A 14626-nucleotide genomic window follows, 5' to 3' on the forward strand; every position below is an offset into this window, starting at 1 on the left:
TGCACCTGTGGTTGCCCAATGCTCCGGCAGCTAATGCTTCCTTCTGTGGATAGAACCGTGATTGCCGATGAATCCGGAAACTGACCAAAACGGGCGAACGCAAATGAAAAGTTTTCTTTTATCTGGGAAGGTTATCCGGTAGTTTTTTCGAGTAACGAGCAATTAAGTCCTCGTTACGTTCGCGCGCCTTATGAATAATTCGTTGGCTCGTGCCAGGTTAATTGCGTTTAACTGTTTTTACCGATTGCTCGAAATGCGAATCCCCGACGACTGATTAACGTTCCGTGTAATTGGCAGCAAAAGACTGCCGTAGGAAAGGAGGGACCTCTTTGGTTAAGCTGGCCGATCGATTTTTCATCGTTCGAACGCTCACTTTCGTAGTTGTTTCATCGACGAACCTGAACGACCTGCTTCGCGTCTATATTTTTAATCTCGCTTCGAACTTGAACTGTATTTTTAGATGATTATGGCGGAAAGTTGCCTCTCGTACGGAACCACCAGCTTCTGGATTTATGACCCCATTATGAAACTACTTAGGAGTTCTTTACGACGCGAGTTCAGTAACCTAATAATCCTACTCCAAGTTGTTTCGGCTGAAAGTTAAATCGCCGCTTCTCCTCACATTCTCTCCGTGTCGCTTGCTAGTAATTTTTACATGAAACGTAAACGCGCGGGCCAGTGCTTTCGAAATCTCTCAATTTACGTGAATATTTACTTGCGCGAATTAATCCGACGAGATTTTTCGCGATATTCGTCTGATCTTAACCTAAAACACGGTATACACGGAACAATAAAAATTTTGTCCGTGCTTCCCTCCATTTACCGAGCGTAAAATTATTTTTAGATATCGTTTGATTTGTCCGACGTTTGACCTTGAATGACCTTGAACCAGAGGGCATCGAACTGGCGGCGCGAAGGGCCACCGTGGCCGTAGATTCTTGGGAAACCGTAATTCCACTTAAGAAAGCGAACGTGAGCCTAAAATCTTGAACCAGTTTCTAGCTAGAGAAAAGCCGTTTTAAAGGCATCACCGCCCTCTCGAGGCCGAGCAACCTGCTCGAAAAGGAATTTCCTATCTCGCGGAAGCCGGTCGGCCCATCTTATACGGTTCGAATTAACTTTGATTATCGTCTCGATCGGTCAGATAACGTCGATATCGGTGAATTAATTGCTCGTAGACGATGGTGTTTTTCCGACGTCGATCGACCGCATAGTCGTAGCGTAACCGAACACCGTATAGGATCGATAACTGGCGCAGACACGGAGAAACAAAGTATCGGTGGAAGTCGAGGCCAATTTCGCGTCAGATTCGCTGCGAGCGTGCGGACTGGTTCTCGATTACAACTAGTCGACACACTATCGGCAGGAATTCATGCGAATGACAAGGGTACGCGCAAATCAAGCCACCCCTCTGATTTTTCTATTGACGTCAGTTCTCGATTACGTCGTCGTTACGAGGATTTACGTTCCCGTTCAACCTGACTTCGCACTCTGCCGCGATTTCCTCGACCTCTATTCGAGGTTCCGAGGTCAGCGCACTTCCGGTCAACGTTCACCGGCAACGTTCGCTACGGCCGATTCATCGATGCCCTTTTCCTTCTTCGTGTATTTCGTGGCCCAACGAACGTTTCACGATAACGAGGATCTCGAACGCGCGTCTTCCATCGTTGGAGCAGCGTTTCACGAGCGAATATTCGATAAATCAATCGAGGGTCAAACGAGATACGACCGGTATACAGGATTACTGCAGATATTGTTTTCAAGCCACCAAGGTTATCGAGATTACGTTACGCTTGTAGGAAGAACAGGAACTGTGTCTTTCTTTATTGCTCGTGAAGCGCAGAGATACACGCTATCTTTGTTTATGTACAGCTTGGAATTCACTTATTACATAATCAAAACAAATCTTACGGCATTGCCGCTTTTAATCGGCTAATTAGTTTCGCGTGGGACCTTGTTATCGGTCAGCTGTGTAACAGCGGCGCTGATAAAACACCCGTGAATAATGCGCTAACTATTTCCAGTCTGCGAATTCGAGATATGTGCGTATCTAAAACGGTAGCATGAGAAAATTGTAAAGCAATATGAGAAACACGATTACAACAGAATACTGATAAAAGTACGACAGATAATTGGACAGCAAGAACGTTGTTGCCTCCGTAAGGAAAGTGCAATTTATAGAGAAAAAATACAGGTGGAAAAACGCGAAGAAGAATCGTATCGACTACGATTGTCGATAACTTAATCCCGAGGCTAATCAAGCCATAAAACGAGATTGCCGGGTATCGAGCGCGGACCAGAAAAAAGACGGAGAGGTCAACGAAATTGGTAAACAAGAGAAACTGTCGGAAAGAAGAAGGAATTGTCTGCTAGAAGACAAGAGTGAAGAACGGCAGCTCTGGTTAGGTGGCGCAGGTGCGGCTGCACTCTAGTGGAATGCATCCATCGGTGTCGGTGCAGCTGCTGTCGCAGCTCGTTCGTGGACCGTTTGTAAGATCAAGGTCGCTGGTTTCGTGGGTAAACGTCCTGAAGTCGCCTTGAGTTGCACGTTGCACCGAGCCGCGTTGCATACACTCCACGACCAAAGATCACACGCTTATCGGCTATTATATCCCTCCTCCGCACCTTCCGACGATACCGATGCATCGTAGAAAGCTACGTGTCCAACGTGTCGTCTTTATCGATCGGCTAAGCCGAGCCTTCGAATTATCTTTATCGGTTATCGATCCGAATCTCGTTTCGAATTTGCTCGATTATTTTTCTACTCTTCTTCTTCACTCGCCTTTATTGTTTCTCGCGCGTCTTGCGTCGAACGCACGCCGCTCTAGACGTTTTTCTTTAACTCGTTGCTCCTCTACTAGGGATTTCGAGATAGGGAAAATTTGATCTCCATTTATTGAAAATCTCTTTGTTTTCTACGTATCGAAATAGACGCAGTGGCACAAAGTGTAAATTAATTTAGATCGGATAACTCGTAAGCGTGAAAAACAACAGAGCAATATTGCGAAAAATTGGTTTCCAACAGCAATATCAAAGGGTGCCGTTATCTCGGCGATAAGCGTATGATAGCTGGCTCGATGAAAATCATCGTATAATTCTGTATCGTCGATTCGGCGTTTAGTCGGCTTAATATTTCCTCGTTCGTCGCCGTACACGACGCATTTTAGCTCCTTCGAAGCTGTTGTTTGCGTTTCACGAAATTCACGACTTGCCGCCTCGTTTCCCAGCCTTTCGTAAATTCCATAAATTCAATTGCTTTTTTCTCGGCGCGCTTTTCGCGACAGCGATTAAACGTTTCGGCTAGCCGAAACGCGACGAAGTTTTATTTAAAGACTTGCATGCTTTCTATACTAAGCGTTGATTTCGTCGGGATCGTGCTACTTGTACAGGACGATCGAGCGTGGGTGTTTCGAGTTGTATTCGTGGAAAGTACGAACGCACGGCGATGCTCTTGGTTCTTTGGTAGTTAAGGGCCGCTGCTAGCGCTAGAGAGTGGGAGGTCGGAGAGTACCGAGCAATCAACCCGTCAATTTAAACCTTTTTTCGTCGTAAAACGAACATCGATATTGCCCGTTCTCTGCCATGGTCGTTGCCTGCGTTCTCTGCAGGGACCACGTTTCCATTCCGACCGAGGAACAAGAGTTCCTGCGGCACTTGCAACAGAAATAAATATTACTTTCTTAACGCTAGAAGAAACAGACGACAGTTAAGACGAAGCTGTTTCTACCAACACCCTGACATGGCAAAAAAAAAAGAAAAAGAAAAATTACTGGTCTTTAAAAAATACGCAATAAGAGAATATTTTTCCATTTATTGATTTATTACTTTCTTACGAAAGGAATTTCATCTTATATAGTACAGTTTTAATATTATCAACCCATCGAGGACCATGATCCCTGAACGAGGGCTCGCACATTTATAAAATTGTAAATTAATGGTGAAGGTGAATTCTCAATTCGGAGGAACGACAGACATAATTTTATATTTCGTTTGTCGTCGATTATTTCCCGCGAAGATTAGAGCAGTCTCTTAAAGAACAGAGTTACGACGTTAGACGATATATGCATGTGTATACATACGTATAGAAACTTGAAAAACGCCGGTTACTTGCCCCTCTACGATCTTCGTAGTAGGAACGCGTAATGATCGCGTCTAGCGTTAAACCTCGACTCCGCGGTACCTTCTCACCTGCTACGCGCTAGAATTGAGGCTTACAATAGGCTGTGTATCTAATGTTGTACATGTACGTCGGATTACGATACGTCTATCGACGCCATGCTGGAAAGCGGCGCGCCATCCTTGATCCCTGATTATTTTTCCGCTGACAACGTATCTTTTAAACAGCGCGGCTATCAGAAAGAAGAAAGGAAGAAATGAAAGTTGCTCTCGATAACGTATTCGTGGATCGCATAGTTGTAAGCTATAATACGAGCAGCGATCGACGTGGAGGATTCGATGGAAATGTGAAGGCGGCGAAGATCGGATAACCCGAGGAAAGGGTGGTATGGGGCATAGGTAGCTGACGTTGACGGCAAAAGCGATCGCGGGATCGCCCTTCGATGCTATTAATAATAGCGAAGCGTTTCGCAAGAGCGGACGATCGCGGCAAGTTTCAGGGAGGCCAAATACGAAACGTATCGGTGACGAATCGAACGCGTTCGATCGCGACGTGTTCGCATTCGAGCCACGGGCCTCCTCTCCACGCCGTGGAAAGGTGTACATGGGTTGTGGTAAAAATCTACGATACCGCTTGCGAGTCTGCATCGTTCGCATCGCTCGAGGATTCTCTATCCGATTCGCGATCTTTGTGAGTCCGCCTTAAGAAAACGCGCATTGGTGGAGGTAGAAAATCTCGCAGGCACGAGCGAGACCGCAGGATTGGCGTGTAACACGAAAATGAGAAAGAAAGGCAACAGCGTGGTCTTGGGCTCGGAACACGCGAGGCGAGCGTACACGAAAGAAGGGAAAGAAGGGACAGAAAGGGGCAGCGGAGAGAGAAAAGGAGAAAGATTGTCTTGCCGCGGGGGAGGAGCGAAGAGGAGAGCAGCGGGAGACTCGGAACGAAGGGAGAAAGAAGAAGATAGAAAACGCTAGTGGAGGTAGAAAAGGGGTAAGGAGAGTGGGATGCTGCGAGAGAAGCAAGAGAACAGAGTTGTGTGCAGACGAGAGTGGACGGACGGCATACCACCACTACCGCTCCTTACCCCCCTCGATGTTCTCCGTTTCTCCGTCTCTGTCACGGGGCCCGTTTCCCAGAGGTCGCTGTCTCCGTCTGGCCACCGCGCGGTCCCTCTCTCTCTCTTTCACACACATACACACACGCTCACTCTTTCTCTTTCTCTTTCTCCGGGTCCGTGGCGGTTCTCTCGTGAGTCAGGGAGAGGTGCAGCGTCGAGAGCTCGCGAAATGCCAGTGATTCGACGCGACTTCAACTACGCGCACTACGAGAGTTTTTCTCCTCGCGAGACGAGGGGGACCGTTCTCGATGCTCGTTCCTCTGCCCTTTGCGATAAGGGTGGACCCGCGTCGCGACGCACTGCGCCTCGAGTACGCTCCGACGCATTATTTTACGAACACGACCGGCCGCTACCCTTGCTTCCTTACTCGCACCACGCTGTTACTCTTGCTTGTAATACTAGTGCCGCTACTATCGCTGTTCCACCTTTTCCCCATCTCTTTTCTCTCGTAGTTCCCTATTTCTTTGTCGTTATTGGTATTATCGCAGGCCGGAGTTTCCACATTACGTACCATCGCTATTACCGACTGTCGCTTCGCGGTCGTTTCTATTTCTTTTTGTTTTCGCTCCGCCTGGCGATAAACGAGACGTTTCGCCGCGCAAAACTAAGAAATTTTCGGCGCGTGCGTGTTCAGGACGTTACGATGGTACGAGTTCGTGAACGGTGGTACGCGTCGCGATTAACGCGCCTTCTATGTCGATTCGTTTCCTTCGCAGATCATTTCTCTCCGTTTCCTTGGATAATCGAAGGACAGAGGCGATCGAGGCTATCAGCTTAGAATGAATTCCGTAACCCGTCGCGGTTCTTTTGCCGGCGGCGTAGTGTCGTAAAAAGAATCTGGTCGAGGGAAGGAAAGCTTGTGAAATAGGTTCTCGTGGGCGAGCAGCTGGCCGGTAACAGAGGCGACTAAGTTTCCCCCTGATCTCGTAGGGCTGATCTTACTGTTTTAACCAACGAGCCAACCGAGAAAAATTCACTTGTCAACCGTCAAACCGGCAGACACTGACATTTTATAGGATCGGCGCCTGCCTCTTATTTAAAACTCCGCTCGAACGAACTAAATCTTTCTAGATACGTGTCACGATCCAAAGCTGACGCGTTGGCGGATCAAGGTTCCTCGAACAACAACAATAACGATTCTCCGAGTTGTCCTCTCCTTTCACGCTATCGTCCGTTGCGTCGTTGCCTTCGATAGTGGCGGGTAATTTATTTTTACCGGTGTTCAATTAAGTGGCCGTTGCACTCAACTAGCCGAAGAACGCAAGTCGCTGTCCGATAGGAAGGCAAACTGGAAGGAAAGGAGCGTCGTGCGCGTCGTTGCAGCGAAAATCGAGAGGAAGAGTGAAAAATTACCGTGTTCGCGCTTTCCTTATTTGCAAAAGCGATAGCGGTCGGTCGAGCGTGTTTTCGAGGCCGGTGCGTGACCGTGATTTACCGCTCCAGCGAAATACGCGTATCACGAAATTCGTGATACGGTTGCCGGTGCGTTCTACCAACTAAACAAGATCGAAGGATCGCCTTTCTCGAAACAGATTCGCAACTGTAGTGTGTGTGTGTGCGCGTGAGTGTGTGTGTGCGTAGTGACGCGCGTTATCGGTGCGACGAATCATATTACGTCGTTTGGTTCTTCTCCCACGATCACGTTTCTCGAACGTTTTCGGGTGTTCGACGAACAAGTAACGACTTTGGAGAAACATCGAACAGAGCGCGATTGGCCGAGCGAGTGAATCGGTGTCTGGCAGCGCGCCTACGTCGCTCGTCGACACGAAATAATAAATACTGCGGGATCGTGGAGCGAAGGAAAGGGTGAAATCGGTGTCGTAATCGTCGGAGGGCGGAGAAAGTATCGTCCAATGTGTTTTCAACGATTGTAGATGCTTTCGGACGAGGCGCATATATGGAGAACAGTATCGGCTGTTGGGCCGCTGTGAACGGAACGCGTGTTCGGCAACAAGCATTCACCAAGCTCGAAAAATCTACTCTTTCGAAACGTGGAATAACTTGGCGTAAACGTTGCGCGGACGTTGATTCGCGATATTAATCGCGGTTACCGCTATCGAAGCGTAGTTTCCTTCAGGCAGAACGTAACAGGAAGATGGTTTCGCTGGCTAGGTAACGCTGTAACGCGAATTAACTCGAATTAATCTGCTGCCGTTTAACGTTATTTCACTGACGGCGTCGCGCGGTCCGCCAGTGCCGAATCGATTTTTGCCGCAGGATCCTCACCGAACGAAGGGGCAACCGTACGAAAAGGGTGAAAGAGAAGGTAGACGCGAAAGAGGAAGAAGGGACGGCAGGTCGAAAAAGGAAAGCCACGCTGATTCGCGACTGGAAGACCTCGGAGTTGTACCTTAAGATCGCAGAAACGCGCAAGCGTGCACGTTCGCCGAGGCGACCGACACAGACCAAACGGAGAAGAACCACGACGGTACAGATGAAAGAGAGAGACAACGGGAGAACCAGTGCAGCCTCGCAACCTCTGTCTTTTTCCCTTTCTCTCTCTCCCCTCTCCTCTCTTTCTCCCTGGCTAGCTGTAAGGATGTAAGGACTCGAGGAGGACGCGCGTGGTTCGCTCCAGCAACCAAAACGAGAGCCTTCCGTTGGCGAGGAATCCATCGGCCACTCGTTTCAAAGGATATTTGACTCACAGCACGAGATCGTAACTCGCCAAGAAACAACAGCGGAAACGACCAGCTACGTCGAGAGGGTAGGGCCGTAAACGAAGAATGATCGTCTCGTTTTTGTTAGATTTTCTTTCCAAGGGCAGACAATGCGATTCGAGAAAGTATGAAGCAACGCGGTGGATAACGAGGCATGTTAAGTAGCTAACGAACGAGAATTTCCGAACAATTGTACACATGAGATCGCGATATTCAAAGAAGAAGTCTCGCAGACGCGTCGAGGAAACGGCGAAAGGATAATAGAAAGTGGAGGATGAAACGCAAGACGACTGTTTGAGCAGAGAGTCGACGAAGGGCCGAACTCATGAGGCCGTTGTCCTTCGAGAACCTGAGGAGGCTCGTCGGCCGCAAGAAGGACCGTAACGAGCCGTCCTTTAAGCGCAGCGAGTCCTTCAAAAGGATATCGATAAGAAAAAGTTATTTGGATCGGGGCAAGCGACGTAACAAGCTTCAGAAAAACTTAGAGCCGACTGTCGCGCCGACTGCCATCGAGTCCAACTTGAAGCCGATTGAGAAGCAGACCATAATAAAGGAGCAGAAACTGAGAAAGCTACAGGACGACACGTTGACTCGCGAATCGATCAGCTACGACGAATGGCTACAGGGTGTTAGCTCGTCTTCACGCGAGAAACTGGACGAGGCACATCGCGAACAGCAACAGAACAAGCAAAACAAGCAACAACACGCTCCGGCGAGAAACAACGTTTCCAAGATTCAAAAGCAAAACGAAGCTGACCACGTGGCCGAGGACCTGAAGGTTCTCGAGTTGGACGCGTCGCCCGTGTTGCCCTCGAAGCCGTTCAGAGTCTGCAACGAGACGATCCAAGAGAAGAATAGTCATCAGGATATCCTGCAGGTTCAGGAACCGTCGATCGAAGGACCACCCAGCGTCAGCATCAATCTCGGTCGAATATGGAGGGACGCGGTACCGATGCCCTTTCCTTCGTCCTCGGGTTCGTCGATACACCACTCGTTGGATAGCGCGCTGAAGGAGAGGAAGCCTCAACCCACCGTAGCGAGAACGGTGTCCGCTCCGGAGAAAAGCGTGGCTGGCAAAGACGTTTCGTCGGCGTTCGGATTTTCTCTGAGGATCGCTAAGCTGGCCGATTTTCGTGCAGGGTTACTATTACTCGTATTTGTTAATTGGCCTTCGTCGACGATGAAATTGCGGAACGTGAAAGTACAGAGTTTCCATGAAAGTCGAATCGTAGAAAGTTCAACTATAAAATGACGCCCCGGTTGCGAATGTCCGAGTAAACTGACAGTCGTATTTACAAATTTTCGTTGATCGTTTGGCAAAGCTTCACGGCTAGACATAGCTTTCGACTAGCGCGTAATCCGCTTCGAGTATCTCGAGCTTCGCCGTGTCGCGTTTGTGCTCGGAAATTACGACGAACGCACGCGAGATACCTTTCACATTTCTGGCAAAGCGATTTTCGGCAATTTCATCGGTCGAAGGTTGCGAAGTAAACGGCAACTCGATAATTGCCTGACTTCAGGGCTACGAGGAATGGTTTCTTTAACCGAAGGACGAGCAAACCGTCGCCAAGCGTGAGCGCCGAGGGTTACTTCAAACGAACGAACAGCTCCAGGCGGTCTAGTTCTCGACGACGCGGAAGGCGGACGTCTCAGAGGACGAAGAAGTCTCAGCTTCAGGTTCAGCCGGTGCGATCGAACAGCCCCGTGTGGTTCGTACCACCGGAAAGGCGGCGCTCGAGACGTCAGAGACGGGTGTGGCGCGAGATCAGATACTTCCCTGAGACCGAAAATCCCGTGATCGAAAGAATCGACGACTGTTCGTCGAATCTGTCGGACGATCAGTTCGACGATCTGAAGCTGTTGCTTTCAGGGGACTTTAACGATAGACGAGAGGGAGGCTTGAACTCGTTGGTCTCGTCCTCGTTGGGTTCCTTCTCAGCAACATCCTCCTCATCGTCGGCTTGTCGAGCACCAAAGATCAGCGATTTCAACGAAGACAAACTGTTCTCCGAGGAGCTGCGAACCAGCGGCGTCCTCGCGCGAAGAACCACATGGCGACCCATAACTTCCAACTACTTCGCCAGCAACCAGTTTCTCAGCTTCCTGTCGAAAGGTTCGAGCAACCTCATCGGCAAAGAGAGGACGAGGGCCGACTACAGGTGTCTTTCGTCTACCGACAGCGAAACCGAGGACGAGTCCGATCGTGTTGGTCTTGAGCGCAGGAAAAGCTCTCACGCGATGCATAGACAGCAATACCTGAAGAGGCAAAGGTCGGGACTCAGAAGAAGGCCACTCAGGCGAAAGTCTCAGCTTCGAAAAGCTTCCGGCCAGCCAGTCTTTCTCGTGCGAAAGTGCTCGTCCTTGAGGAAAAGACCCAGTAAGGCTCTACTAGCGACCATCTTCTACGCCATCGATATTCCTAGGACATTCGCTTTAAAGCTTACATTGCACAATCTCGACACGGGTATTCGATGTGACATAGGCTTGGAAAATGACACGCGCGAAATTACGGTTCGATATAAGCTCTTCCTTCCTCGACTTTAACTTTAACTTCAGGGCGGTAGCTGCTAGCGAGTAGCGTTTGTCTTATTTTCGTCTGGCATTCCGCGTGATCGACGTTAATCACGTAACAGAATCGCCGTTCAAGTTTGGTTTCACCGCTGTTTTTGCTCTGGTTAAACTCGATCCGAATCCGTGCACGTACGTTCCACTAATCGCGCCTCTTTCCCATTTCTTTCTTGAAATCTTTCGACCGCGATAGCTGGCTGGCTCTTGATTGCTCCTTGCCCATATACGTACTTATTTATTCCGACTGCAACGAGAATGATTACCATTGTCAACACTATTGAAATTTCTTATTTACCATTCCTCTCGTTTACCTTCTCATCGATCGAGAAAGCGTTGGTTTCTAATTGTGATACACGAACGAGCCAAGTACTTCGTACAAACGATTTTGCTTCAAGCTAAAGTGATATTTAAGCAATTAGCAGGCAGAGGGCGCGTTGAAAGTTAATCAAATACGTGCAGAAAAAAAGAAGAAAAAAAAACGAACACGAATAGATGTATGTATGTGTCGTGACTGAAGGGTTAATCATCGATGTGAACGTTCTAGCCGTGGGGTAAGCAGGCCAAGCCGTGTTTAATGGGCGTAGGATTCGCCGGATGCATCCCCAGCAGAGAAATTCTTGAACCGCGTGCTAACCATAACTTGACCGTGCAATAATTCCCTTCGTCCTGTTCGCATCTATAGGTGCGTGCGCAATATGTACTTTGCCCTAAGGACCAGCCGTTCCGCGTCCTGATAATTTTAACTAGCGGTTGGATAGCCGGAAAAGATATACATTACAATACAATAAGACATTCCATTATCATTCCGGACGAACATCGCTCTTCCATTAAGCCACCAACTTTCTCCTTCTCCTTCCACTGTAGCTCGATATCATTCTCTGGACACCAATGACAGATTTGAAACTGAATATTTCGATATGTCTGAAAGACGCGTTCGATCGAATTACTTGCAGACAATCGTGCGATTTCCTTCATTAGACGCGACAGGACTCAGCTCGCTTTGTCGTTCGAAGATTTTTCGTGAACTTTCAACGAATCGCTTCGTATAGGCGAGATTCGTTCGTAAAAGAGCATTCACGATTAAAATTGGAAGAAACGTTCGCGAGAGAAACGGATCGAGTCTCTCCCGGATCGATAACGATCGTTCGCTGCACCCGCGTTTTCGAGCTGCTGGCGAGTCCATAAACGCGCAGGTAATTAGGTAGAAAATGTAACGGCGCGGGTTTGTCGAAAGACTCGGGATCGTTGAAATAAATTCAGTGATAATATTGCATGACCTAGTTTGGTTTCGTGTCGGTGCTCGTAGCTGGAAAAATCGTGTCTCGGCCGTTAGCTGATCGATTCTATGCATTTTCTCGAGTTACGATGCGTGACGCTAGCATGCCAACTCGTTTCGCATCGTGCGGGACACGTGGGCAAGCTGTGTTGCGACGCAGAAATTTACAACGCGTACCCTTTCTAGAATTTCGCGGACGAAAAAACTCGTCAGACCGCTTCTTCCTTGTAAAATTAATCGTCGTCGCTGAAAACAATGCGCCGTTAGCGCCGCTCAAGCGGCTCGCTGCTCACCTATCGACAGTTTTAACGCAGTAAACTACATTGCCTACGATCTTTCATTAAATTCAAAATTAAATGATTTACGTTCGCCAGTTTCCAACCATTAACTTACAATAGGTTATGTAATTACGTTAAGCTACGGTTGGCCGATAGAACGGCACTGCATGAATCGGCGAACGTGGTTCCAGAACAGGTCTAGAAAATTTGCGTGTTCGAAGCGTTTTTGGAATTCCATTTCTCGATAGATTTCGTTGGTCGCGTTTGGAGAGGTCGCTTTCAACCAGGTGTCTCCATGTTTCCATCTCGTCCCCGCCAATTGTCCAGCCAATTTCTACGGTTTCTTGAACGAACGCATTCACCGATCGTCCTCGAAATTCCACGGGTTGCGTGCCACGAAGAAATTACCTGAAACGAGATCGCGCTACGAGCTATCGAAATAGTACGTCCTTTTTCGGTCTCTCGATGCAATGAGCATTGAGAAATTGATCTCTCTTATTTAGCCATTCGTTCGAGGGTAGGCTGATTCGACGCGCAATCTGCCATCCTCTTATTTACCTATTTTCGTGTACGTGCGATTGGTAATCAAACGAACGAACGTTGCATCGTCGAACCAACTTCGTTCCATTCCACTAACCGTACTATTGGGTTGGCAACTAAGTGATTGCGAATTTTATCAATAGATAGTATTGACAATACTATTGACAATACTACCTATTGATAAAATTCGCAATCACTTAGTTGCCAACCCAATATATTAACACTTTACCGACCGATAGTCGATTAATCGGTTTTTTGACACCGACGCTTACCGACCGATAGTCTATTAAGCGGCTTTTTGTCGCCGACAATCTTTTTCATTATTTGAGCAGTAATTTGTTATTTAGTAATAAAGGTACCTTGCTCAGTTGCATCAGTTGCGTTGCTTTGTAAGCTTCCACAGTTTTATATCAATTTGAAAAACATATCGTTCGCGATGAACAAAAAGAATGGTATTGAAGAGTCTAAACCGAAACAGAGCCGGCGCCAGGAAGAATCTGCGCCTGAGATGCCGGTCGGACGTGCGTATGCTGTTGAATCGCTAGCGGTCGGTAAAGTGTTAACACTTTGATTGCCACGTTGGTCATATATGACCGGCCATGGTTTCTCCTGTGACGCCACGGTGGTCATTGGTGACCGGATCGCTTGAACTTCTTACAGTTGCAAAAATTGTATGAAAATTGACAGTTGGGGCATTTTGAATATAACCGATAAGTAGAAGATACTTTGAAATAAAAAGTGCTCCATTGAACAATTAAACATTTTTATTAGAACATCAATAAAAAAAAAAATGAGAACAAATCTTGCATCTAACGGTGCACTGTGTTTGCATCCATATCATTGAGGGGTAATCTACGAATATTATTATAAACACACCTTGGAAAATAATCGTAAATGCTGCTTTATAATCATATAATTGAAGTTAGAAGTGTGCACATACCTTACTATTATATATAGAATGAGTAAATACTGTTTACTAATAGCTTCTACATGTCTCAACAGTATATTCTGCACGTTTTGCTTACGACGAAATAACGAACGCGAATGGTTTATTAAATTAAACGAAGCTTTGTTATAATATGTCGCTATCAATTGTTACCAAGGCGCCACGGTGGTCACCCGTGGCCACCAATAAGATAAACGGTGCATTGGGAAAGAATGTTGTCCTAAATCATAAATTTATTATTATTTTGCCATTATATGCTTTGAATAATAAAAATACTCCCGTGGCGTCCTCAGCGGAACATGTGATTTCGGCGTGGCAGTCAAAGTGTTAATCGCTGTTTGAAGCTCTGCTTGCGTAAGGCGGCTATATCAGCGGAGATCGTTCGTAAACAAACTGGTACTGATCGTTGCGATTTTTGTTTCAGGGGACATTACACAAAAGGGATACGAAAAGAAACGGACGCGTCTACTGCAGCAGTATGCGTCGAAGCAGTTGGGTGAGTCGGACGTTCCATCTGGTCGGAAAAAATCATAGCGAACAAGTCATGGTCATCGTGGTTTCATTCTTAGCGAACATCACGCGTGGACGAGAAGCTCGCGACGGAATCGCAGCCGCGCGGCTTTTTTCTACGTCACTTCCGTGTACGGATTTACGCGCTGTTCCCTAGCCCGAGTTCTCCGACATTTTATTTTTACCGTGGACAACGACCAGTGATTTATCGTCTGCTGGTGCGTTTATCGACTCGTTTAAAAGACGCGAATGCGAGTCAGCGACAGCCGCTTCACTCTATCTCGCTTTCTCGCTGCGTCATGTTAGCGCTACTTGCAACACGTTTTACGTTGCTCGAGTAGACGCTAAGCGACACGCGAGGGGTCTCTGTTTCAACGTTTCGAAAGGATCGTTAACGATCCGATAAGAAAGAATGTCCGAAAAGAAAGCAGCTGCGTCCTCTTGCTTGTTTTCTCTCGAGTTACGCGTTCAGATTCGTCGAAATATAATATGTACTAACTGGAAACTTCTTACGTGTACCAGTTGTTACATTCCGATTCGTTGGATTGCGGCGGCATCGTTCGAAAGCTTCTCGTCCTCGTGGTCCGCGTCAGCTCGCGCGATAATCTCGC

The 14626-nt window shown here is 47.6% G+C and overlaps 1 protein-coding gene across 9 annotated transcripts in view; it reads left to right on the plus strand.

The window, feature by feature from the left end:
- Positions 1–14626, plus strand: part of LOC122569534 (disco-interacting protein 2) — a 40891-nt gene that overhangs the window by 4760 nt on the left and 21505 nt on the right. For 4 of the 9 annotated variants that reach the window (XM_043730703.1, XM_043730706.1, XM_043730704.1 and 1 more), the window contains exon 2: positions 13930–14001. In XM_043730703.1, the coding sequence (XP_043586638.1) occupies positions 13930–14001 (72 nt within the window). Of the gene's footprint in view, positions 1–7454; positions 9038–9417; positions 10275–13929; positions 14002–14626 lie in introns of those variants that run through there. The other 5 variants (XM_043730699.1, XM_043730700.1, XM_043730698.1 and 2 more) reach the window with 4 other exon arrangements.

The sequence above is a fragment of the Bombus pyrosoma genome, linkage group LG7 (genome assembly GCF_014825855.1).
Source record: "Bombus pyrosoma isolate SC7728 linkage group LG7, ASM1482585v1, whole genome shotgun sequence".
Classification (NCBI taxonomy): Eukaryota; Metazoa; Arthropoda; class Insecta; order Hymenoptera; family Apidae; genus Bombus; species Bombus pyrosoma.